The sequence below is a fragment of the Bos indicus genome, chromosome 5 (genome assembly GCF_029378745.1).
Source record: "Bos indicus isolate NIAB-ARS_2022 breed Sahiwal x Tharparkar chromosome 5, NIAB-ARS_B.indTharparkar_mat_pri_1.0, whole genome shotgun sequence".
Classification (NCBI taxonomy): domain Eukaryota; kingdom Metazoa; phylum Chordata; class Mammalia; order Artiodactyla; family Bovidae; genus Bos; species Bos indicus.
Genome location: NC_091764.1, coordinates 101,080,589 through 101,106,432, shown reverse-complemented (window position 1 = coordinate 101,106,432; position 25,844 = coordinate 101,080,589). Strand labels below are relative to the sequence as shown.

Here is a 25,844-nt window from a genome sequence, read left to right as displayed (position 1 = left end):
AACAATAACCACAGATCAGAAAAATGAGGAACAACTTGCCCGTGGCTGGCTCAGGGAGAAGTGCAGACACAGGTTGGATGTCATTGGTACACATAAGAGCGTGTACTCTTATGCCTGAAGATCCCCTCTTCTCTTTCAGGACTGAAAGGCTCCTTCTCTCTCCCACTGGTCTTCAACTCTAGATTAGCCCCTGATCCTTCCCTGGTGGTCTATGCCATTTTTCCCAATGGAGGTGTCATAGCAGACAAAATCCAGTTCTCAGTGGAGATGTGCTTTGACAATCAGGTAAAATGGCAGTTAAGGCGGTTGAAGGAAAGGTCTGGGCAGAGAGAGGGAGCTTGTGTATCCTGGGCGTGGAGGGAGATAAGACAAGGCCACTGGGGAAGGCAGGGGATAATGTTGAAGCTGGATGTCATGTTCTGTATCTTTAGCATGGTTTGTTGAACTGTCTCTCCTTCTTCTTTTAAAAGGTCATGCTGGGAAGTCACATGTTCTGTAGATCTATTCCATAAATTCTCTTTCTACTTTCTGTCTTTTAAACTTTCTGTATTATTCTACTGTGCTGCTTACTTTTTCCAACTGTATCACAAGACACTACTTCTAAAGGGCAAAACTTTACAAAGAAAAATCAGTATAAAAGTGAAGGACTCGGGGGAATTCTCTGGCAGTCCACTGGTTGAGACTTCATCTTCCAATGCTGGGGGTTTGGGTTCAATCCCTGGTCAAGGAGTTAAAATCCCACATTCTTCATGGCCAAAAAAACAAAATATTAAACAGAAGCAATATTGTAACAAATTCAATAAAGACTTTAAAAATAATCCACATCAAAAAAAAAAGACAAAGCGACTCTTAAAAAAAAAAGTGAAGGAGTGGGCTAGGGACCGTACTTAGGGCATATGGCTGATGACTGTTTCTCTTCCTCTCTAGCCTGACCTGATCCCCATGTTGTCCTTTTCTCTACCCCAGGTTTCCCTTGGCTTCTCACCTTCCCAGCAGCTTCCAGGAGCAGATGTGGACCTCCAGCTGCGGGCAGCCCCTGGGTCCCTGTGTGCAGTCCGGGCCGTGGATGAGAGTGTCTTGCTGCTTAGACCAGAGAGCGAACTGAGCAATAGCTCGGTGAGTGGTCTGCTGACATGGCAGGGGTCGACAGAGAAGATAGACCGGCTGCATCAGGATAAGAGATGGATTCCAGGGAGCAGGAAAGAGAGTCTCAGGGAAACAGTGCCTCACACAAGGGGGAGGCAAAGCTGGTGTGGACATGAAGGTAGAAATGATGATATGGGAAATTCCTGGAAATTCAGTGTTTAGGACTCAGGGCTTTCACTCCTAGGTCCCAGGTTCAATCCCTGGTCAGGGAACTAAGATCCTGCCAGCTGCTTGGCATGCCCCAGCCCCCGAAAAACATGATATGAGAAGGGCATGGTTAATATGATCATAGGGATCAGAAAAGATGAAATAGGAGATAAAGATCAGATTATGAGAAAAGATGAACTAGAGGAAGGGACTTAGGATGAAAGAAATTCTGGAGTAATGAAGACAAAGAATACAAAGACAGTAAACTGTGCCACAGAATCTGAGAGAAGTGATTTCACTGTGTCAATATTTCATTTGCTTAAGAAAAAAAGATTAATTTCCTTTCCTGTCTTTTCTCAGGTCTATGGGATGTTCCCATTCTGGTACAATCACTACCCCTATCAGGTGGCTGAATACGATGAGTGTCCAGGGTTTGATGGTTGGAACGTTCCACAGCCCCTTATTGAGCCAGTGCTCGAGGAGCGTTGGAACAATCGTCTTGTCATGTGGAGGCCTTGGATATCTGAAAAAACAGACCTTTTCAGTTTGTTCCAGGTGGATGTTCTTACCCATTTTGTTCTCATAGAAACAATGGTGGTGGGAGGGGGAAAGGAAAGTCCATATCGACAAAAGCATGTGGGCTCAGGTGGGCACTGACAGGGGCAAAATCTTGAAAGAAACTCCTGGTGGGCAAGGAGCCGCTCTTGGTTCTTATGCTTGAAGAAGTTTCCCACATGTGAGGCTATATACCTATCCTCTCTCTGGGGTCTGCAAACATTGACTTCCATGGGATCAGTACAGAAGGAAAACACACACACACACACACACACACACACACAAAGAAAGGTAGACCAGAAGTCTCCTATTACGAAAGATTTTGCATTTATTTTATCAGCAAAGTTTTGGAATGCTTTGGCCCATGTCTGGCCATTGATTCTCTGAGGTCCGGAAGCAGGTCTTGTTCAATCTTTTTGTTCTCTCTAATACTTTATCCTTCAATATATTTTTGAGCCTGATCCACTCAATATATTTTTATTTAATTGATCAAGCTGATATGGTCTCTGCCCTCAGAAAATTAATTTCAAATCAAATAATAAGGATACAGTGACTAATATTCAGAAGAAGTATTAAACATATCGAACAATGAAGTAAGTGGAATACTACTATTTAGCCAAAAAAAGAATGAAATCTTGTCACTTGCAACAACCTGGATGGACCTTGAGGGCATTATGCTAAGTGAAATAAGTCAGATGGAGAAAGACAAACCTTGTATGATCTCAGTTATATGTGGAATTTAGAAACAACAGTTAACAACAGACTCATAGATACAGGAAAGAGACTGTAGTTGCCAGAGATGGGAGACAGGGGGCGGGCAACATGGGTAAATGTGGTCAGAAGGTGCAAGCTTCCAGTTGTGAAATAAACAAGTCTTGGGAATATAGTGTACAGCGTAGTGACTGTAGCTAGTGATACTGTACGTGGTTGTTTAGTTGCTCAGCCGTCCAACTCTTTTACGACCCCGTGGACTGTAGCCCGCCAGGCTCTTCTGTCATGGGATTTCCCAGGCAAGAATGCTAAAGTGGGGTGCCATTTCCTTCTCCAGGGTGTCTTCCTGACCCAGGGATCAAACTCCTCCATTGCAGGTGGATTCTTTACCTCTGAGCCCCTGGAGAAACCCAATGATACCATGTAGCATACTTGAAAGTTGCTAAGAGAATAGATCTTAAAAGTCCTCATCACAAGAAAATAATTTTTTGTAATTATATATGGTAATGGATGTTAACTAGACTTATTGTGACGATCATTCTGCAGAAACGTATGCATATGTGTGTATATACATATGCATAATACGTACATATATATGTATATAAATACAATGAAATAAGTTTTCACTGAGAGACTTTCATGCTGGCTGGAATAGAAGTGAACCAGTCTTGGTGGTTGGTATAGGTCTCACAATTAGTAGGCAAAGAATGTGTTGGTTCAACCCTTTGAGGGTGAAATTTCTAAGCAGTAGCCCTTGTAGTAAGGGAGAGGACCCCCTCTAACACTTCATTCTCTGGTCCCTTTGGTGCCTATCAGAACATGGGCCTGAAAATACTGTCCAATGCCAAAATCAAGAGGCCAATAGATTGCAGTCACCAGAATTTAAGATACGGCCATACGATGGCTGGAGGTAAGCTGCCTCTGATTCACTGAAATATTTAGAATCATGGAACTCTGAAAGCTCCCTCTTTGCCTCCTCTTCTTGCTCTGAGCCTCTAGCCAGGATGATAATGGATTGTGGGTTATAGATGCAGGCAGTTTCCCCAAGGATTTCACTCTCTTTCTATGGGGAGGGCTTTTGAAGCCTGAAGTTCTTATCTATTCATTCTCTGGGCAAACATCCCCACCTGTCACTTTCCCCAATAGCCTTGTGACTAGTCAGTTCCTCAGTGGTCCTTCCACCTCATCTATGACTTGCATGTTTTCCGCTTCCCTCTGAATGTCTTCCCTCTACTTTGACTTATTGCGTGACACAATCGAGTGACACCTCTGCTTTTTCCCTTATTCCTGGTCTCCTTAGCAGTGAATGAAGTTCATTCAATGGTCCACAAGCTAGCTCCATTCCAGCCAGTTCAGCCGGAAGAGTCTCAGGTTCGCCAGTACTTTCCAGAGACTTGGCTGTGGGATCTGTTTCCTGTTGGGTAAGTGATACCTCAAAGGTATAACAAGATTATATATATACAGTGTGGAGTCAGGAGAGAGCCCAGACTCAGATAATTGTTTTAAATTAATTAATTTGACTGTACTGGGTCTTAGTTGTGGCATGTGGGCCCTTTAGTTGCAAAATGTGGGATCTAGTTCCCTGACCAGGGATCAAAACCAGACTACCTGCATTTCGAGCTAGACTTTTAGCCACTGGACCACCAGGGAAATCCCAGACTCAGATAATTTCTAATGAACCTAAGTCTCAAGCCAGAGAATAGTAAGGAAAGATAAGAAAGCCTTCTTAAGTGAACAATGCAAAGAAATGGAGGAAAGCAATAGAATGGGAAAGACTAGAGATCTCTTCAAGAAAACTGGAGATACCAAGGGAACATTTCACACAAAGATGGGCACAATAAAGGACAGAAAGAGCAAGGACCTAACAGAAGCAGAAGAGATTAAGCAGAGGTGGCAAGAATAAACAGAAGTCTCAAGCCAAGAAGGTTTAATGGAAATATGAGAACGTTTTTCTTTGTCTGGATTCTTAAACAATTGTATACAATCATTCAAAACAAATCCACACGTCTTCACATTTGTGCAGTGCAGACAGGGCAGGGCCACACCAACAGAAAGGCACATCTTGATGTTAGTTTGGTTTGTGCTCACTCCTTTCCTGCTTGTCCTGACAAACCATAAGGATGAATATTCTCACAGATTCGGAGGGCACTGGGCTGTCTTACAGATATGTTTACACACATACCGCCTCCCCCAATCCTCAGACACACACTTTTCCCATACTTGTACAGCCTCACCTGAAGACTCACAGTCTGAGATTCACTTAGGCCTCCAGTCCAGTTGCTTCCCTCCCACCCCACCCGCCATGCACAAGAGCAACAAAATAATCATTTCTGCAGGTGAATTTGTAGCTGAATTCTTGTGTCCTCACAGCTACTCGGGAGAGGAGTCTGTCCACATCACGGTTCCTGACACCATCACCACGTGGAAGGCCATGACTTTCTGCACCTCCCAGTCCAAGGGTTTTGGCCTCTCACCCACTGTTGGAGTGACTGCCTTCAAGCCGTTCTTTGTTGATCTGACGCTCCCTTACTCAGTGGTTCGTGGTGAATCCTTCCGTCTGACTGCCACCATCTTCAATTACCTGAAGAAGTGCATCAGGGTAAGAGCTGGGGATGTAGGAAGCAGGTATCAGCCCCTACACTGGAGGCATACCCATCTCCCCAGAGAAGAAGATGAGACATCAGTGTCTTGGCCCTCCCATCTTCCTAACCTTCTGTGCATTGTCTGCTTTACTCATATCCTTTATTATTTTTTAAAACTTATTTTAGTTAATAGATTTATTTTGGCTGTGCTGGGTCTTTGTTGCCACTTGGGCTCTCTCTGGGAGGCTTTCTCTAGTTGCAGTGAGTGGGGGCTACTCTTCATTGTGGTACGCGAGCTTCTCATTGTGGTGGCCACTCTTGTTTCGGAGCACAGACTCCATGCGGGCTTTAGTAGTTGTAGCATGAGGGCTCGGTGGTTGTGGCTCCTGGGCTCTAGAGCACAGGTTTGTGGTGCATGACCTCAGTGGCCCCTCAGCACGTGGGATCTTCCCAGACTAGCGATCGAACCTGTATCTGCTGCATTGGCAGGCGGATTCTTAACTGCTGGACCACCAGAGAAGTCCTACTCATATCCTTTATCTTTCAAATATCCTCTTTAGGTTCAGACTAACCTAGCTAAGTCAGAGGAGTACCGAGTGGAAACGCAGACAGACACTCGGGCCTCCACCTGTCTGTGTGCTGACGAAGCAAAATCCTATCACTGGAACATCACGGCTGTCAAACTGGGTAAGAGCAGGACGTGGCAGGTAGGCAAGGAGAGAACAGAGGTTAAGAATACTACCCTTTCCTCTGCTACATTTGCTTTGTTTTCTCCTTCCTCTCTTGTATATTTGCCTCTATTTTTCTCCCTCTTAAGTCTAGGTTATAAATAAATGAGCAAATATTCTTTGATAGATGACTCCAAATTATCCACATTGGACTATTTCAAGTGTGAAAGGGTGAGCTTTTAAAATTTATACCAAGGATTTCCCTGGTGGTCCAGTGGGTAAGACTCCACACTCCCAATGACCAAGTTCAATCCCTGGTCTGGGAACTAGATCCCACATGCTGCAGCTGAGTTCACATGCCACAACTAAAAAAATACCCCGTGTGTCCTTCCTGTCACAACGAAGAAGATCAAAGATCCCAGGTGTGGCAACTAAGACCCAGTGCAACCAAATAAATAAATATTTTAAAAATATATTTATGCCAGGACAAGGGATATAGTTTCATGTTACTAGTCAGACACTAACTATGGGCCAGGCATTATCCTAACTGTGTTACATTAATTAGCTCATTTAATCATCATAATTTGGGCTTCCCTCATGGTGCAGTGCGGAGAAGGCAATGGCACCCCACTCCGGTACTCTTGCCTGCAAAATCCCATGGAAGGAGGAGCCTGGTGGGCTGCAGTCCATGCTAAGGGTTGGACACGACTGAGTGACTTCACTTTGACTTTTCACTTTCCTGCACTGGAGAAGGAAATGGCAACCCACTCCAGTGTTCTTGCCTGGAGAATCCCAGGGACGGGGGAGCCTGGTGGGCTGCCGTCTATGGGGTCGCACAGAGTCGGACACGACTGAAGTGACTTAGCAGCATGGTGCAGTGGTAAAGAATCAATCTGCCAGTGCAGGAGACACAAGAGACCCAAGTTCTACCGCTGGGTTGGGAAGATCCCCTGGAGAAGGAAATGGCAACCCACTGTAGTATTCTTGCCTGAAAAATTCCATGGACAGAGGAGCCTGGTGGGCTGTAGTCCATGGGATCCCAAAGAGTTGACTGGTCGAGTGCACATGTGGGCACACACACACACATACAATCATCACAATAATCCTTTCAGATGTCATTTGCTCTCAGATTAAATCCTTGCAACTAAAATTGTGATCAATGGGTGAATTAGTGATCTACTGCTGCTTAACAAATTACCCTAAAATTTAGCAGCCTTAAAGAACATTTATTATCACAGTTTCTGTAGGTCAGTGATTGGTATGGTTTAGCTGAGTGCCTCTTGCCCAAGGCCTCTCATGAAGTTCAGCCAGGGCTGTGTTCTCCTCCAAAGATTTGCCCAGGAGAGAACTTTCATCTACAGTTATTCCAGAGCCTCTGATCCTCATGGGCTGTTAGACGGAAGGCTGCAGTTCTTGGCCTCAGGTGTTGGTTGGTGGGCTCCCTCTGTTTCCTAACCCATGGCTCTTCTCACCCGACTGCCTCCTGACATGACAACTGGCTTCGTCCACAGTGAGTGTCTCAAGGGGAAAAGGGAACCCAAGACAGAGCTACAGTCTTTTTTTGGCTGTGCTGGATCTTCATTGCAGCTTGCAGACTAAGTTGCTCTGCAGCATGTGGGAACTGAATTCTCCAGCCAGGGATCGAACCCACGTCTCCTGCACTGGAAGGTGGATTTACAATCACTGGATCACCAAGGAAGTCCCTACAGTCTTTTTTTAACCAATCTCAGAAGTGACATCTCACTGCTTCTGCTCTATCCTCTTCTTTAGAAGTGAATCACTAAATCCAGCCCACAAGCAAGGGGAGAAGATGACAGAGCAGTGTAAATATCAGGATGCAGGGGTTGTCAGGGCCCCTTAGAGGCTGCCTAACACACTAGACCAGTATCAGTGACTCCTGGAAGCTTGTTGGAGCTGCAGACTGTGGGCCACACCCCAGATCCACTGATGCAGAGCTCTTATTGTAACAAACCAGAGCTGCAGGTGACTTGCATGTATCAAGTTTAAGAAGCAACAGTCTAGTGGGGAAGAGACCTCATTGGTACCTGTGCCAATGGGGCCAATATCTTCCTTTCTCCCTCTTTCTTCTCAGGTCATGTAAACTTCACTATCAGCACAAAGATTCTGAACAGCAATGAACTCTGTGGGGGCCAGAAGGCGTTTGTTCCCCTAAAGGGTGGGAGTGACACACTCATCAAACCAGTTCTGGTCAAGGTGAGTTTTCTGCGGGTCTAGCTTCAGAGGCAAAGGCAGCTACCAAGCCAGGGATGTTCAGCATGTGTCCGACCACATCAGTGAGTCTGTTGCAGCATTCTAAGTCCAGCTGCCATCAGGTAGCTCACCTTTATCCTTCCCTGAGCCATTTCTGCTCTTAAATACTTGATAAACCCGTACCGATGGCCTATGAAAGTGTCTAATATAGTACCTATACTTTTTTTTTTTTTAAGAAAGAAATGGAAAATTTTATTCAAGCCAGATTTGAGGATTATACCCTGGAAAGAGCTTCTCAGAAAGCCCTGAGAACTGTCCTGCACTTTGGAAGTCAAGGCACAGTTGCATGAGTTTTCTTTGAGACAGAAGACTGTATATCAAATGATACATTATTGACAATTTACATAATCTGGATATAAGGGTCATCATAGTGGGTCATGTGACCCCTTATAAGATTAAGAAGGAATGTTATCTTTTTTTAAAAAATTGGAGTATAATTGCTTTACAACGTTGTGTTAGTTTCTGCTGTACAGCAACATGATTCAGCTGTATGTATACATATATCCCCTCCCTCCTACTCCTCCCTCCCACTCCTCTGATACTTGGTACTTTGGAGACATTCAATGAATGTTAGTTTCTCCTATGAAAATCCCTATGTCAGCATTAGCTGCGTCACATCACTATGAATTCCATTGCCCATCCTGTCTCCTAGAAGTGTCCCAAACTTGTCTTTAGCTCTAGCCCAGAAAGAATCTTACTGAGAGGCCCCTCCCTGGGTTGAAAAGGAGTCCTTCTGAATGTCAAAGAGAAGCTCTGTTCTCTCCAGCTGTGAGCGAAGCCCTCGGGGCACAAGCAGGGCCTCTTTTTCCCATTTCCCTTCCCTTTCTTATCCCTCCAGGGCCACCTGCCCTGATACTCATCTAGTTTTTCTCACCCATCCTTGTCTCTTTTCCTGTCAGCCGGAAGGAGTCCTTGTGGAGAAGACACACAGCTCACTGCTGTGCCCAAAAGGTGGGTGAACACAGAGAGGGGTTGATGTGAGAATTCCCTTAGCAACAGATTTTCTTAGGCAAAAGGAGGAATCTACAGGACAAGAAAAAAATAGGAGAGTCTAGGGGTGCCCTTCCCAGGGGAGCCAACTAGCAGAGAGGCAGGAAAAGAAGAGAAATCGTACAGCACATTATGATGCTGGCTGGAATTTATTTTTTGCAAAGACCGCTATGAATAGTAATAAAAAAATCTACCTCCAACCCACAGAAAGCAGTGGTTACAGAAAACCCCGGGTGATGGCAAGTTTTTCTATGGTTTGGGCTCAAGAAGCCCCACTACTTCCACCTTTCTAGTGTTTTACCCTTTCTCTGCCCCTCACAGGAAAAGTGGCTTCAGAATCTATCTCCCTGGAGGTCCCTGTGGATGTTGTTCCTGATTCAGCCAGGGCTTATGTTGCTGTTCTGGGTAAGCAACCAGAGATTCTTGGCTCAAAAAGGAAAAAGTGGGGCCAGCAGCTATCAAGGTGTGGTGTGAGTTGAAGCCTATGGACCTACCTGAAGGAAGGTGTGGTAGACTGGAAGAGATGAAGGAAGAAGAGCTTATTTTATAAACTGAGCACATACAGCCTATGCAGTACAGATGGGATTATATAGACATATACCCAGTTAAAAACAGGAATGAGGGACTTTCCCAGTGGTCCAGTGGTTAAGACAGCATGCATCCACTGCAGGGGGCCTGGGTTTGATCCCTGGTTAGGGAACTAAGATCCCACATGCCGTAAGCCAGGACCCAAAAAATAGAGAAACAAAGATAAAAACAGAAAAGAGACTGGGAAGAGGAAGTTAAAGCTCATTAAGTTTTATATGTATTTAGGTTTAAGTCTATAAACTGAGTAGAAGGGAGACAAAATGTTTGTGGTAACCATTTAAGAATAATAACTATCCATTTGAATATAATTTTGGGAAGATTCAACCATATTTAAAAGGGTATGCCACTTCTTTGGGCAAGAAGAGGGAGCAAGTAGGAAAACATGAGCTTGAAAATTGTAAAATTATATCAAACTGATTTAGGATCTCAGTTATGCCATTTAATAGCCATGTGACTTTGGATAAGTTAGTGAACGATTTTGGTCCCTCTTTTCCCTTCTGTAAGACAGGGTTAATAACCTACCTCTCAGGATTGGTGTAAAGATTAAATATAATATAATATCAAGTTCCCAGCACAGTATCTAGCACATAGTAGAAGGCTATATGTGTTATTCTTTCTTTACTCTTACCCCCTACCCAGATCCCTTCCAGGTTAAAATGTCCATTTTTTTCTGCATTTGATTCTAATATAGCACTCACCATCCTGAATTATAACTCACTATCTTTTTGTGTCTTCCACACTGCATTGAGGACTCCTTGAGGCTAAGGGTCCTGTCTATTTATTTACTTAAATTTTTTTATTATTTATGTTTTGGCTGCCCTGGATCCTCGTTCCTGCACGAGCTTTCTCTTACTCTCTAGGTGTGGTGCACAGGCTTCCCAGTGTGGTAGATTCTCTTGTTGCGGAGCATGGGCTCTAGGATGCCCGGGCTTCAGTAGTTGTGGTGCATGGTCTTAGCTGCCCCGTGGCATGTGGAATCTTCCCATATCAGGGGGATCGATTCCCCACATTGGAAGGTGATTCTTTTTTTTTTTTTAAGTGGAGGATAATTGCTTTACAACATTGTGTTGGTTTCTGCCATACAAAATGTGAATCAGTCAAAACTAGGCATATGTCCCCTCCTTCTTGAACCTCCCTCCCATCCCCTACCCCATCCGACCGCTCTAGATTGTCAGAGCACCTGCTTGAGCTCCCTGTGTTATAAATCAACTTCCCACTAGCTCTCTGTTTTACATATGGTAATGTATATGTTTCAATGGCAGGCAGATTCTTAACCACTGAACCACTGGGGAAGTCCCAAAGGCCATGTCTTTTTCATTTTTGTTCTTCGAGCAGTTCTTGCAGTTGACATTCAGGACATATTTATACATTCAAATTGAGCTCAATGACTGAAATGAAGATGTTCATGAATCACTTACATCAGGCTTCCTGGGTTGTGAAGTATATGGAGGGGTTGGGGAATTTAACGTGGAAAAGCGTGCCAGGAGGATGTGTGTGTCTGAGTGAGACGTGGTGATTTGAAGGGTGATGTAGTTATACGCAGTGGAGACACTTAGAGACTGAGACTAAGAATTGCAGGTTTTGGTACATCCCTCATCAGCGTTTTAAAGCCTTGAACTCCTTCAGGTGGCCTATGTATCTGTCTGTGTACTCTAGTACCTTGTACATACCTAATGTTATAGTACTATGTTATAATTGCTTATAATAAGTTAGAATAGTGATGTAGGGACTTGCCGGGTGGTCCAGCAGCCAAGACTCAGAGCTCCTAATGTAGGGGGCCCAAGTTTGATCCCTGGTCAGGGAACTAGATCCAACATGCTGTAACTAAAAGTTCACATGCTGCAACTAAAGATCCTGAATGCTGCAACTGAGACCCAGAGCAGACAAATAAATAAGTAAATATTAATATATATTAAAAAAAAAAAAGAATTGTGGGACTTCCCTGGTAGTCCAGTGGGTAAGAATCCACCTTCAGTGCAGGGAAAGTGAAATGTGAAATGTAAAAGGATTCTACCAGAATCCTAGAATGGGTAGCCTTTCCCTTCTCCAGGGTATCTTCCCAAACCAGGGATGGAACTCAGGTCTCCTGCATTGTAGGCAGATTCTTTACCAGCTGAGCCACAAGGAAAGCCCAAGAATACTGCAGTGGGTAGCCTCTCCCTTCTCCAGGGGATCTTCCTGACCCAGGAATCGAACCAGGGTCTCCTGCATTGCAGGCAGATTCTTTACCAACTGAGCTGTCAGGGAATGTGGGTTCAATCCCTGGTCAGAGAACTAAAATCCCACATGTCTCTGGGCAACTAAGCCCACATGCCACAACCAAAGTATAGCCAAAAAAAAGAAAGAAGAAAAAAAAGCCAAAACAAAAGAATTGCAGTGTATTGTAATTGCTTGCCCCACTGACTATGGGCTCTTCGAGGTAGAGACTGTTGTCCCTGGGGTCACAGAGTAATGACTCACAAAATGCTAAGTAATATGTGTTCTTTGGAGGGCTTCTCAAGTGGTGCTAGTGGTAAAGAACCCATCTGCCAATGCTGGAGACATAAGAGATGTGGGTTCCATCCTTGGGTAGAGAAGATCCCCTAGAAGAGGGCATGGCAACCCACTCCAGTATTCTTGCCTGGAAAATCCCATGAACAGAGGAGCCTGGTGGGCTACAGTCCATGGGTTCTCAAAGAGTCAGACACGACTAAAGCAACTTGGCACACAAGTATTCATTGAATGATAACTCTTCAGGGTCCCTGCTTCTCCCACCATCTTCTCTCCCTCTCCTTTTGGACCCCAGGAGACATCATGGGCACAGCCCTGCAGAACCTGGACAACTTGGTGCAGATGCCAATGGGCTGTGGGGAGCAGAACATGGTCTTGTTCGCACCTATCATTTACGTCCTGCAGTACCTGGAGAAGACAGAGCTGCTGACGGAGGAAATCTGGTCTCGAGCAGTGGGCTTCCTGAAGCTGGGTGAGCTGGCTCACCCTTTCTTCTTGGACACTTGCTTTGGGGCCTATGGTTGGGTTATTAAGACACAGGGAATTTTGGTATCTGAAGTGTCCCTTATCCTTGCAAGCCATGGGAGTGTTTTGTGAAGTTATCCCTCTCCTCTAAAACCACATCTGGCTTCCCAGGGTACCAGAGGGAACTGATGTACAAACACAGTAATGGCTCCTACAGCGCCTTTGGGGAGCAAGATGGAAATGGAAACACATGGTAATGTTGCCCAATTCCCAGTGAGTTCTGCTCCTCAGAGCATAATTCCAGAACCCTTTGGAATTATTCCTCTATCCTCCCCTGCACCCCATTCTTGCTTTCTATCCTTTACCACTTAAACATATTTTAAAAATAAATTTTATTTTTTTATTTATGGCCGTGTTGGGTTTCTGTTGCTCTGTGGGCATTCTCTAGTTTTGGTGTGTGGGGTTTCCCTTGTTGTGGTGTGTGGGTTTCTCTTGTGAAGCACAGGCTCTAGGTGTGGGCTCAGCAGCTGTGGTACATGGGCCTTAGTTGCACTGTGGCATGAGGAATCTTCCTGGACCAGGGATGGAACCCCTGTCCCCTGCATTGGCAAGTGGATTCTTATCTGCTGTGCCACCAGGGAAGTTCTCTTCTATCACTTTAATACTATTTATTTCAGCTTCATGTATGGTCAAACCCCTTACCCTTCTCCCCCACCTTGAACCTACCAGTTCTTGTCCCCACGAAGGCCAAGTAAGGCCTCCCTTTTCCAGGCTTACTATGGCATTATGTTTCCTCAACTCCTCTTCTGGAACCACACACCAGAACAAGCTGTAGAACTGTCACACACCCTGGAGGAGGAAATGGCAACCCACTCTAGTATTCTTGCCTGGAGAATCCCGTGGACAGTGGAGCCTTGTGGGCTATAGTCCATGGGGTGGTGAAGAGTCGGACACTACTGAATCAACTTAACACATTGAACCCTCACCTAGAAATCTGCCTTAATGTGCATTTCCCTCTTTACCATATAGGCTGACAGCCTTTGTCACCAAATGCTTTGGCCAGGCTCGGCAATTCATCTTCATTGACGACAAGAACATCCAGGATGCTCTTGAGTGGATGGCAGGAAACCAGCTCTCCAGTGGCTGCTACGACAACGTGGGAAAGCTCCTTCAAACATCTATGAAGGTGCGGCCCTGCCCAGGGACCTGGAGTCCCTGAGAAGAACTTGACCTCTGATTGCACAGAATCAAGAGAGTGCTGGCCCGGGGTTTGGTTCTTTAGGTCTCTGGCCTGGCTAAGGGGTGACCTTGGTCAATATTTTTAGCCAGTCTGAGCCTGAGCTTCCATGTCTGTAAAATGAGAGAATATACTAGGATATGGTTCTCAAAGTGCGGTCCCCAGGTTCAGCAGTACCGGCACCACCTGAGAACTTGTTTGAAATGCTAATTCCAGCTCTCACCCCAGACCTAGTCAGAGGACTCTGGGGGATGTGGGCCAGCATTTGTATTTTAATGTAGCCCTCTGGGTGATTCAAACACTTGCTAAAGTTTGAGGACCACTGGACTAGAAGGTCTCTGAGCATTTTACGAACTCCCTAAGTATGAAGCAAAGCCATTTGCTCTGGTGGGGATTCCTAGGCAGCCCAGTGCCTTTTTTTTTTTTTTTTTTTTAATAATTTTGCTATTAAAAAAAAGTAATTATTTGTTTATTTTGGCTGGGCTGGATTTTTGCTGCAGCACAGGCTCAGTAGTCCTACACACAGGTTTAGTTGCCCCAGGGTATGTGGGATCTTAGTTACCCAACCAGGGATCAAACTCACGTCCACTGCATTGGAAGACAGATTCTTAATCCACCAGGGAAGTCCCCAGCCCAGTGTTTATTGTAAGGGGTCTACTCCCTTCCGGGCACTATGTACTCCGTTTATTTGATGTTTAATGTTTGTTGTTGTTTAGTTGCTTAGTCGTGTCTGACTCTTTATGACCCCATGGACTGCAACCCTGCCAGGCTCCTCTATCCATGGGATTTCCCATGGGTTGCCATTTCCTTTTCTGGGGGATCTTTCTGACCCAGGGATCGAACCCGTGTCTCTTGCATCTCCTGTTTTGGCAGGCAGATTCTTTACCACTGAGCCACCTGGAAAGCCCATTTAATGTTTACAACAAATCAACATGCTAAGTCCTAGCATGGGGCTTCCCAGGTGGCTCAGTGGGTAAAGAATCCACCTGTGATGCAGGAGATGTGAGTTTGATTCCTGGGTTGGGAAGATCCCCTGGAGAGCATGGCAACCCACTCTAGTATTCGTGTCTAGAGAATCTCATGGACAGAGGAACCTGGTGGGGCATAGTCCATAGAGTCACAAAGTGTTGGACACGACTTAAACGACTGAGCACACACACACAAGTCCTGGCATACCATTTTTAATTCCATTTTACAGATGAAGAAACTAGGTGCAGGGGTTAAGTAAAGTGCCCGAGGTGATTGTTTGTGGGCGCAGGACTGTCATTTGAACCCCAGCAGTTGGACTCCAGGGGCATTGCTCGCCTCCATTCACTGCAATGCCTGACCCCTCCCAACACAGGGTGAGGTGCTGGGGTGTGAGTAGCTCTTGTTCGATTCAGAACAGATCCAGTGAAAGAAAGACCGAACCAACTTTCCTGGAGGGATCATTATTGCTATTCCAGGCCCTGGATTAAAAATCTTGAGTGTTGAAAACAAAATCTTTGTATGATTCATTAGTATTCCTTATGCAAGGTCCTTGCAGTGTCCCCCATATGTATAGTACAAGCCTGGATGTGACTAGAACAAGATTCTAGAGGTTTTTCCTCCTCCTATCTTACCAGAGCTGGGCAGTCTGTCAAGAAACACATCATTCGTCTTGTCAAGTTTGGTGGTTTGGTCCTTAGCGGGAGCTCTGGACTTCAACTCCTTGGGCTCAAATCCCAGCCCTTCAGCTTATTAGTTGTGTATTCTTGAACAAACTATTTCACCTTTTTAAGTGTTTGTTCTTTTATCTATTGAACAAAGATCATAATTTAGATTATATATTTTTTTAAAGAAAAGACTAATATTCTTCTGTGAACGTCATTAATCAAGGACAGGTGTCACCGAATGTCTCCTGGAAAAGAGGCTGGGCTTTGTGCCACTTGAGGAGAACATTCATCTGGGGAGGCTCAGATTCAGTCAAAACCTGAGAATAAGAAATTCTCAGATTCTTCGTATCCCCTGCTTCCTTCTTTAAAAAAAAAAAATCTGTTATGCTTCGTAACCACTTCTCTTGGGTTTCCTAAATACCCACTCAGAGCTGAAGACCTCATGTTACTTCTTGAAGGTTACTTGAAGGTCACTGTTGGAGGCTGTGCGTCACTGAAGTCCCTCCAGTCCTCCTCCCCGCGCCCACCCACTGTCTGTCCTGGAGTCTTGAGGTCGAGTCAGCCTGTGGAAAGGAGCACTTTTTATTTTAATTCAAAAATTGAGGAGTGGAATGGGGTGGGAGGTGGGACAGAGGTTCAACAGGGAGGGAACATATGTATACCTATGACTGATTCATGTTGATGTATGGCAGAAACTAACACAATATTGTTAAGCAATTATCCTTCAGGTAAAAAATAATAATAAATAAAAAATTTTGTTTTAATTGGAAGATAATTGCTTTACAGTGTTGTGTTAGCTTTTGCTGTACAACAGTGGGAATTAGGTACATGAGTATGTAAGTCTCCTCCCTCTTGAGCCTTCCTTCTACCTCCCTCCCACCCTCCCACCCCCATCTCACTCCTTTAGGTCATCACAGAGCACTGAGCTGAGCTCCCTGTGCTATACAGCAGCTTCCCACTAGTTATGTATTTTACACAAACTAGTGTATTATATGTCAATGCTACTCTCCCAATTCATCCCACCCTTCCCCTGCCCCTGTGTCCACATGTCCATTCCCTGCATCTGCTAATTCATCTGTTCAGAGGGGACACCTTTTTGTAGTTTGTAGTTTGCACACAATTTTTGCACGTGCTGGCTGCAGCCTTGACTTCCTGTCTCCCTTTCTCCTTCCAGGGTGGAGTTGATGATGAGGTCTCCTTGACTGCCTACATTACAGCTGCATTGTTGGAAATGGGCAAGACCATAGATGTGAGTTTCTCTAGCGCCTCCCCTTGACACTCTCTGGATCATGCCTATTTCTAGAGAAAGTTAGCTAGTTTTGTCCCTCTCCAGCCAATAAAGGACAGAAATGATAGGGACCTAACAGAAGCAGAAGATATTAAGAAGAGGTGGCAAGAATACACAGAAGAACTATACAAAAAAGATCTTCATGACCCAGATAATCACGATGGTGTGATCACTCACCTAGAACTAGACATCCTGGAATGTGAAGTCAAGTGCGCCTTAGGAAGCATCACTACGAACAAAGCTAGTGGAGGTGATGGAATTCCAGTTGAACTATTCCAAATCCTGAAAGATGATGCTGTGAAAGTGCTGCATTCAATATGCCAGCAAATTTGGAAAATTCAGCAGTGGCCAAGGGACTGGAAAAGCTCAGTTTTCATTCCAATCCCAAAGAAAGGCAATGCCAAAGAATGCTCAAACTACCGCACAATTGCACTCATCTCACACACTAGTAAAGTGATGCTAAAATAAAAATATATTACATTTTATACTTGAAAATAACATAAAAGACAAGTTGTAAGGGATTATACAAACAATAATAGCAGGTATCTTGAAGTGATGTGGTATAGTGGGTGTTTCCTCCAGTCTCTACTTTCTAAAATTTCTAAACTATTATTTGGAAATTGTATTACTGTTTTACTTTAACAACTAAATGACAGCCACTCTTTACCAGATACTTATTATGTGCCAGGTACTTCATTGCTTTTTCTCATTAGAACCTCACACTAATCTGTGAGATAAATCCTATTTATTCACAATTTACAGATGAGGAAAGGAGGATTGAAAGAGGTTAAGAAACTTGCCCAAGGGCACAGAGCTCCTAAGCAGAAGAATCAGGATGAGACCCAGACAAGTGATTTAAGACCAGAACAGTTGTGCTATTTGCTACATGACAAATGCTTGGATGCCCCTTGTTTAAATGTCAAAAAGGAGAGACACTTCTAGCTTCCTGGAGAGTCTAGATAAACCTATACATCTGGGGAGACACCGAGGACCCTCAGCTCGCCTACCACACTTCACAGGTCTTGAACTGAGAACAAAACGTCTTTTCTCCAGATCTCTACATTTACATGATGTGAACAAATGAGACAGTTTCGCAAAGCAAACCCCATTTGCCCGTACGGGGTTGAAAGGTCCACTCCTCCACTTTTCCCTGAACTTTCACATCTGAACCGATGTGAAACAAGGGTACTTTTTAAAGAGGAAGCAGGAAACTCAGTGGTTCAACTTTGGCAAGCACAAGAATTTGTCAGCAAAGCTTGGGTTATGCTTAGGGACCTCCAACTTTGGAAACACAGACTTTCCTTTCTGATAGGCCTGTAATGTTCCTATGCATCTTCCTTATTAAATTATGTCTTTTCACTGAAAAATAAAATAAAATAAAATAAAATTCTCCAAGCCAGGCTTCAGCAATACATGAACCGTGAACTTCCAGATGTTCAAGCTGGTTTTAGAAAAAGCAGAGGAACCAGAGATCAAATTGCCAACATCCACTGGACCATTGAAAAAGCAAAAGAGTTCCAGAAAAACATCTATTTCTGCTTTATTGACTATGCCAAAGCCTATGACTGTGTGGATCACAATAAACTGTGGAAAATTCTGCAAGAGATGGGAATACCAGACCACCTGACCTGCCTCTTGAGAAACCTGTATACAGGTCGGGAAGCAACAGTTAGAACTTTTGCTTGGAACATGCAACAACAGACTGGTTCCAAATTAGGAAAGGAGTAGGTCAAGGCTGTATATTGTCACCCTGTTTATTTAACTTATATGCAGAGTACATCATGAGAAATGCTGGGCTGGAGGAAGCATAAGCTGGAATCAAGATTGCCGGGAGAAATATCAATAACCTCAGATATGCAAATGACACCACCCTTAGGGCAGAAAGTGAAGAAGAACTAAAGAGCCTCTTGATGAAAGTGAAAGAGGAGCATGAAAAAGTTGGCTTAAAGCTCAACATTCAGAAAACGAAGATCATGGCATCCGGTCCCATCACTTCATGGCAAATAGATGGGGAAACAGTGGAAACAGTGGCTAACTTTATTTTTCTGGGCTCCAAAATCACTGCAGATGGTGATTGCAGTCATGAAATTAAAAGACACTTACTCCTTGGAAGGAAAGTTATGACCAACCTAGACAGCATATTAAAAAGCTGTCATGAAAAGAGACATTACTTTGTCAACAAAGGTCCGTCTAGTCAAGGCTATGGTTTTTCCAGTGGTCATGTATGGATGTGAGAGTTGGACTTTAAAGAATACTGAGTGCTGAATAATTGATGCTTTTGAACTGTGGTGTTGGAGAAGACTCTTGAGAGTCCCTTTGACTGCAAGGAGATCCAACTAGTCCATCCTAAAGGAGATCAGTCCTGTGTGTTCTTTGGAAGGAATGATGCTAAAGCTGAAACTCCAGTACTTTGGCCACCTGAAGCGAAGAGCTGACTCATTTGAAAAGACCCTGATGCTGGGGAAGATTGAGGGCAGGAGGAGAAGGGGACGACAGAGGATGAGATGGTTGGATGGCATCACTGACTCAATGGACATGGGTTTGGGTGGACTCTGGGGGTTGGTGATGGACAGGGAGGCCTGGCTTGCTGTGGTGTATGGGGTCGCAAAGAGTCAGACACGACTGAGTGACTGAACTCAGAACCGAGAGCCTTTTAAACTGAAAAGAGGGTATGGTGACTTCCTTATCACCTCCACTTTTTAAAGGAATGCCTTCTAAATTCAGTTCTTTATCTTTACCTTCCAGGACCCAATGGTGAGTCAGGGGCTGCAGTGTGTCAAGAGTTCCGTTTCCTCTACCACCAACCTGTACACACAGGCCCTCCTTGCTTATACGTTCTCTCTGGCTGGAAACATGAACATCAGAAACATTCTTCTTGAAAAGCTAGATCAACAGGCTATTGTCTCAGGTATGTTGGCCATGTTAGCTTTTGCTTTGTTTTTTGCCACACTGCATAGTATGCAGAACTTCCCAGACCAGGGATCAAACCCACTTGGATGCCAGGGAAGTCCTTTTTATTTTTTGTCATGATGTGTGGCTTGCAGGATCTTAGTTCCCTGACCAGGGATCGAACCCAGGTCTAAAACAGTGAACCCAGGTCTAAAAAGCTCTGAGTCCCAACCACTGGACTCCCACGGAAGTTCCAGTTTTTTTGAAATTGTGAAAAGATGTGAAAAATTTCCCTAGTCTCTGTAGTCGCGCACATGTTCAGTTCTAGGATTCATTTTAGTAAAAGTTAAGTCATAAAATCACTACTAAGAGTTTTGTGGGAAAACCCCTGAAAGTCCTCAAAGAGCATGTTATATTTTTAACATGAAGAGAAAATAGATGGTAGAAGCAGGTCAGAAAATGTACTGGCATTGGAGAATCCCTAGTTTAACAGTTCTTTGGTGTAAAGCTACTGAGGCTGATGGGGTAAGATGAACTTAGAGATTTCTCGAGGTCCTTCTCAAACTTTGGATGTATTTAAGAATAATTTGCAATATTCTGGAAATTTGCTATTGGTCCAGTGGCTAAGACTCAGCACTTTTACTACTCTAAGATCCCTAAGATCCTGCAAGCCCTGTGGCATGGCCAAAAAAAATTAGATATTCTAACAGATCTTGTAAATAAAATATTAATGCTCTTTATTTAAAATTATACTTCCAGGCATAAATTTAATCTCAGCTTTCATTTATACAAGTGTCATTGCTGAATTGTCCTCTCATCAGGGCTCTGGGTAGATATTTGGCCTGTGTATAAGCAACTCCAGTCCTGGAACGGGGGTCTCAGACAGTGGGTGGAGTTATACCTGCTCAGGTATATATCAACTTAATGTAATCATATTTTGCTCATTATCTTGCATTGTAGGCTCACATGTTTTCTTTTGTTCTTCCACTTAGATTACCTCCTTTGGGCTATGTATTTATTATCTCTGAACTTATATATTTATATTAAAAATTTATTTTTTGGCTGTGTCAGGTCTTAGTTGCAGTATGCAGGATTTTTCGTTGAGGCTCACGGACTCTCTAGTTGCAATATGGGCTTAGTTGCTCTGTGGCATGTAGGACCTTAGTTCCCTGACCAGGAATCGAACATTTGTCCCCAGTGTTGCAAGGCATATTCATAACAACTGGACCACCAGCAAAGTCCCTAAACTTATATTTAATAAGACTTCTAGCTTCCACTCCTCATTTCCACTTGTTCTTTATCTTCAAGTTACCGTTGTGGCTGTCACAGAAATGGGATTTGACCTCATCATCTACTTGCTTGCTCTCATTAGCATTTCTTCTGTGGTTTCTCAGCATTTTTATGCATATTCTCCCATATGTTATCATTTCTGGAGGCATTTATTGATGCTCCCAGCTTCACCCAAGGGAATTCTGTGTGGGTGTACACACATGCACACACAGACACAAATTCTTGCATATACATTATGGCCAATAAGTCAGAAGATTTGAGAAATATTTTTTTCTGACTGATGATTACTTTTTGGTTGTTACTTTCTCTGATTTGGGGCTTCCCAGGTGGCTCAGCAGTGAAGAACCCACCTGCCAGTGAAGGAGATGTGGGTTCGATCCCTGGGTGGGGAAGAGCCCCTCAAAAAGGAAATGGCAACCCATTACAGTATTCTTGCCTGGAGAATTCCATGGACAGAGGAGCCTGGTGGGCTACAGTCCACAGGGTCACACAGAGTCAGACATGACTGAAGCAACTTGGCACACTTGGTGCACACACATTTACAAAGTGAAAATAGGAAAGTCATTTCCTTCCAAGACTTTCCTAATCATGCGTTTTTCTCCATAGGAGAGTCCACTCACTGGAGCCAGAAACCTGCTCCGACTTCAGATACCAGCCCTTGGTCTCAGCCTGAGGCTGTGGATGTGGAACTCACGGCCTATGTATTACTGACCTTGCTTAGCAAAGACGACCTGACTCAAAAGGAGCTAGGCAAGGCCACCAGCATAGTGGCTTGGTTGACCAAGCAGCAAAATGCATATGGGGGCTTCTCTTCCACTCAGGTAAATAGCTTGTTCTTATGCCATTTATCAGGTAGGATTGGATCCCACATGGAGAGAGAGGAAAAACGATCACCCTTGCCCTCTAGGTCTGGGGACTAATCATTCTACAGCAAGGGAGAAAATCATGTTTGAAAAAGACATAGAAGGATTCATAAAATTAGGTCATATGAGCACATAAATAGTACTATTCGTATTTAAGTCTTACTTTGTAGAGTATGAAACATCACAAGATCCATGTTTTACATGTAAAGAGGACATGTATAATTATGGCTAAATTTACATAGTCACAAATTGGAAAGCCAGTTATGGGGTCTGTAAGCATAAAGGCATGACTTTATGGGCATACCTCCTTCTATTTCAAGTATTGGAAATCTGGTAAGACATAGTCTTTAAAAAGTTTACAATCTAGAAGGAAAGCTAGGAAAAGTTGTATATACTACAAAGTAGGATCTGTCTTATTCCCAGATGATGAAAAGATTGTCACATGGCATAATGGTTAAGGGGCTTCCCAGGTGGCTCAGATGGTAAAGAATTCGCCTGCAGTGCAGGAGACCTGGGCTCAATCTCTGGGTTGTGAAGATCCCCTGAAGAAGGGAATGGCAACCCACTCCAGTATTCTTGCCTGGAGAATCTCATGGACAGAGGAGCCTAGCGGGCTTGAGTCCATGGGGTGGCAAAGAGTCAGACATGATTGAATTACTAACACATACACACACAGACACACAATGGCTAAGAAGGCTTGTCCTTCAAGGATAGATTTTCCAAGGATCCCCTGATACCCTGTGTCACAGAAGATCTTTATGCAATTAAATAACTTGGAAGAACATGCAGTTTTTAGGGCTATCAAGCTACTGCTGTTTCCTCCCCAAATAAGGAGACTGCAAAACAGATATTAAACAATGATCCACTCACTCCTAATAATAACCTGTTCGGAAGCTAGGCTTCATTGCTGAGTATAAATACATGAAATTAAACCTGACAACCTATGATGTCTGATAATAACTTGATGGTGATTTTCTATGCAGGTAAGATGTGATTTCTATGTGAGCTTTCCCAGCATGGTTAAATGTGGATCTTAGAGTCTTAGAGGAGGTATCATTCAAACTAGCAAACACTAATCAGGTGTCTAGGCTTGAGGGTTGTTGAAAGTTACTTCCAGTGGCTCACAAAACAGTAAGTACATGCCTATTGTTGTCAGGACACCGTGGTGGCTCTCCAAGCTCTCGCCAAGTATGCCACCACTGCCTACGTGCCGTCGGAGCAAGTCAACCTGGCAGTGAAATCCGCTCAGAATTTCCAGCACACCTTCAATGTTCAAGCTGCCAACCGTCTGGTGTTCCAGCAGGAGATGTTGCCCCATATCCCTGGGGTGTACACCTTGGAGGCCTCAGGCAAGGGCTGTATTTATGCGCAGGTAAGCAGAGCTCTGGGCTTCCCAGGTGGCTCAGTGGTAAACTATCCACCTGAAATGCAAGAGACACGGGTTCAATCCCTGGGTTGGGAAAATCCCTAGAAGAAGGGAATGGCAACCAACTTCAGTATTCTTGCCTGGAAAATCCCATGGACAGGGAAGCTTGGTGGGTGACAGTCCCTGGGGCCGCAGATCAGGCACAACTGAGAGACAAAGCTGAGCTCCAGCAGGATTAGTGTGAGTTGGGGAGGAGAGTCTGAGAGTATCTCAACCTCCAGCAGAATCTTCTCTATCTTATTTGCAAGGAAAGTCATTCAAACCATACAATCTTTAAAATTCTCCCCAACTCTGATTTCTCCAACTGTTTTTTGTTTCCTCCAACTAGACGGTGCTGAGATATAATATCCTCCCTCCGAAAAGTCTGGAGGCCTTTAGTCTTAGTGTGAAAACAACGGGATCTCAGTGTAAGCAACATACTTCACTTGGATCCTTGGTGCTGACGATCCAAACCAGGTGAGGAGAGCAGAGAGGGGTTGGGGGACATCTAGAATAGGGTGGCTGAGCTGGAGTGTGTGTGTGTGTGTGTGTATTGTGAACACACAGGGTGCTGAGAGGGAAGACAATGGGCTGACACAGGTTTGCTTCTTTCTGCCCTCAGTTATGTGGGGAGTCGCAGCTCTTCCAATATGGCTATTGTGGAGGTCAAGATGCTTTCTGGATTCAGTCCTGTGGACGGCACCAATCAGTTAGTAAGTTGCTTCTGTTTTCTAGTTTTGAAGGGAGACTAATGGTCATAGCTTTTAATTATCATTAAAAACTGGTGAGTTGGGCATGATGGTTTATACACGCAACTAACTCATGATTATAGTTTCTAAATGGGCTACAAAGATACATTGAGTATATGAGATTGAGGGCAGGTGGAGAAGACGGCAACAGAGGATGAGATGGTTGGATGGCATTGTCAACTCGATGGACATGAGTTTGAGAAAGCTCTTGGAGATGGTGAAGGAGAGGGAAGCCTGGTGTGCTGCAGTCCATGGGATTGCAAAGAATCATACATGACTGAGTGACTGAACATAAATAGTCTGATATGTTTAGTTATATCAAACTGATATGCCAGTTACTGTCTTGGTTCCTTTTTCTTATGTTTTTCCACATTAAGAAAACATATATTGCTTTTGTAACCATGGCAGAGCTTTGCAAGATGACCTTAGAGATAAGAAAGGCTCTGGCTCTCAGTCTCTCTCTTTTTTTCCATCCTTTCTTATTCAGCTTCTCCAGCAACCACTGGTGAAGAAGGTTGAATCTGAAATTGACACACTCAACATCTACTTGGAAGAGGTATGGGGTCAGGAACTGATTGCTGTGTGTCTTTTCACTCCCCTTCTAATGTACATGTACTAGTGTCACACACATGAGTTTGAGCAACCTGAGAGGGTAAGTGTTCACAACCACTTTGGAGTAAGCCTTGTGTAGTTTCTTTTGGAACAACTCTGGTGAGTGAACAACTTTGGGGCTTCCCTTGTGGCTCAGATGGTAAAGAGTCTGCCTGCAATGCAGGAGAACTGAGTTTGATCCCTGGATTGGGAAGATCCCTTGAAGAAGGGAATGGCAACCTACTCCAGTATTCCCGCCTGAAGAATTCCATGGACAGAGGAGCCTGGGATCACAAAGAGTTGGACATGATTGAGAAACTAACATACACACACACTGGTTAGTGTATCAGGAACAACCCTGAAATCATGATGCTGTAGTTTAAATGATGTTTTCATACACACCTTCCCCGAGTCTCACATACCACCCCTCCTTCTATGTAAGGAGACTGAGGCTGAAGTGATCGAGTAGGTGTGCTTCTCAACTCAACCTTTTTGTCAGGAGTCAAGGTGGGAGTTGAACCTGGGGATACTAATTTCCACAACACCATTCCTAAGACTGCAGTGGCCAGATGGTCTGTGTACCAAGCCAGATTTGTCAGTCAGCTTCTAACTCGAGACATCAAGTCTAATGGTCTAAAAGCCAATCATGATTATATCTGTGACTATTTCCTTTTTTCTGTGTATCTTTTCCCCTTTTCTCTTTACCAATATCATCAGAGGGCAATCTTATTCACGTTTAACAAAAGTTACTTTTGGCTTTCTTTCTCTTCTCTGTTGTTCTTTGTTATTTGATTATTTGCTTTTGGTGCTCTGTTTAATTAATTTCTTCCTTTTTAAAAATTATTATTATTTTTGGGCCCAAGACTTGAGGGATTTTAGTTCCTGGACCAGGGATTGAACCTGGGTCCATGTAGTGAAAGCACTGTGTTGTAATCACCAGACCACCAGGGAACTCCTTCTTTGTTTTGGGCTGAAGACAGGAGAAAAGGATATTTTCTGTCATTCCTTTTCTAACTTCTTAAGTTGAATGCTAAACTTGTTTATTTTTAATCTCTCATTTTCTGATTAATTTAAACTATAAATTTCCCTCTAAGTATATTCTTTATCCAACAATTTTTGACATGTATTGTTTTCTTTAATGACTTACTTTATATTTTAATTTTTTGAAAATTCATGGGATATTTAAAGCCACTTTGTTGTTACTAATTTCTAAGTTGCACTATGGTCTGAGATCATGATAGTGAGCTTCTAAAATGCATTGGGTTGTTTTTTTTTTTTGTTATCT

General features: G+C 43.9%; 1 protein-coding gene across 2 annotated transcripts in view; it reads left to right on the top strand.

Moving 5' to 3' along the window:
* Positions 1 to 25,844, top strand: part of A2ML1 (alpha-2-macroglobulin like 1) — a 50,269-nt gene that overhangs the window by 19,366 nt on the left and 5,059 nt on the right. The window contains exons 14-33 of one of the 2 annotated variants that reach the window (XM_070790179.1): positions 140 to 285; positions 967 to 1,116; positions 1,654 to 1,848; positions 3,376 to 3,469; positions 3,863 to 3,980; positions 4,930 to 5,158; positions 5,702 to 5,828; positions 7,902 to 8,023; positions 8,980 to 9,031; positions 9,392 to 9,475; positions 12,444 to 12,620; positions 12,785 to 12,866; positions 13,643 to 13,799; positions 16,659 to 16,733; positions 19,518 to 19,680; positions 21,558 to 21,772; positions 22,971 to 23,186; positions 23,569 to 23,696; positions 23,842 to 23,932; positions 24,456 to 24,524. In XM_070790179.1, the coding sequence (XP_070646280.1) occupies positions 140 to 285; positions 967 to 1,116; positions 1,654 to 1,848; positions 3,376 to 3,469; positions 3,863 to 3,980; positions 4,930 to 5,158; positions 5,702 to 5,828; positions 7,902 to 8,023; positions 8,980 to 9,031; positions 9,392 to 9,475; positions 12,444 to 12,620; positions 12,785 to 12,866; positions 13,643 to 13,799; positions 16,659 to 16,733; positions 19,518 to 19,680; positions 21,558 to 21,772; positions 22,971 to 23,186; positions 23,569 to 23,696; positions 23,842 to 23,932; positions 24,456 to 24,524 (2,690 nt within the window). Of the gene's footprint in view, positions 1 to 139; positions 286 to 966; positions 1,117 to 1,653; positions 1,849 to 3,375; positions 3,470 to 3,859; positions 3,981 to 4,929; positions 5,159 to 5,701; positions 5,829 to 7,901; positions 8,024 to 8,979; positions 9,032 to 9,391; positions 9,476 to 12,443; positions 12,621 to 12,784; positions 12,867 to 13,642; positions 13,800 to 16,658; positions 16,734 to 19,517; positions 19,681 to 21,557; positions 21,773 to 22,970; positions 23,187 to 23,568; positions 23,697 to 23,841; positions 23,933 to 24,455; positions 24,525 to 25,844 lie in introns of both variants that reach the window. The other variant, XM_070790178.1, reaches the window with a different exon arrangement.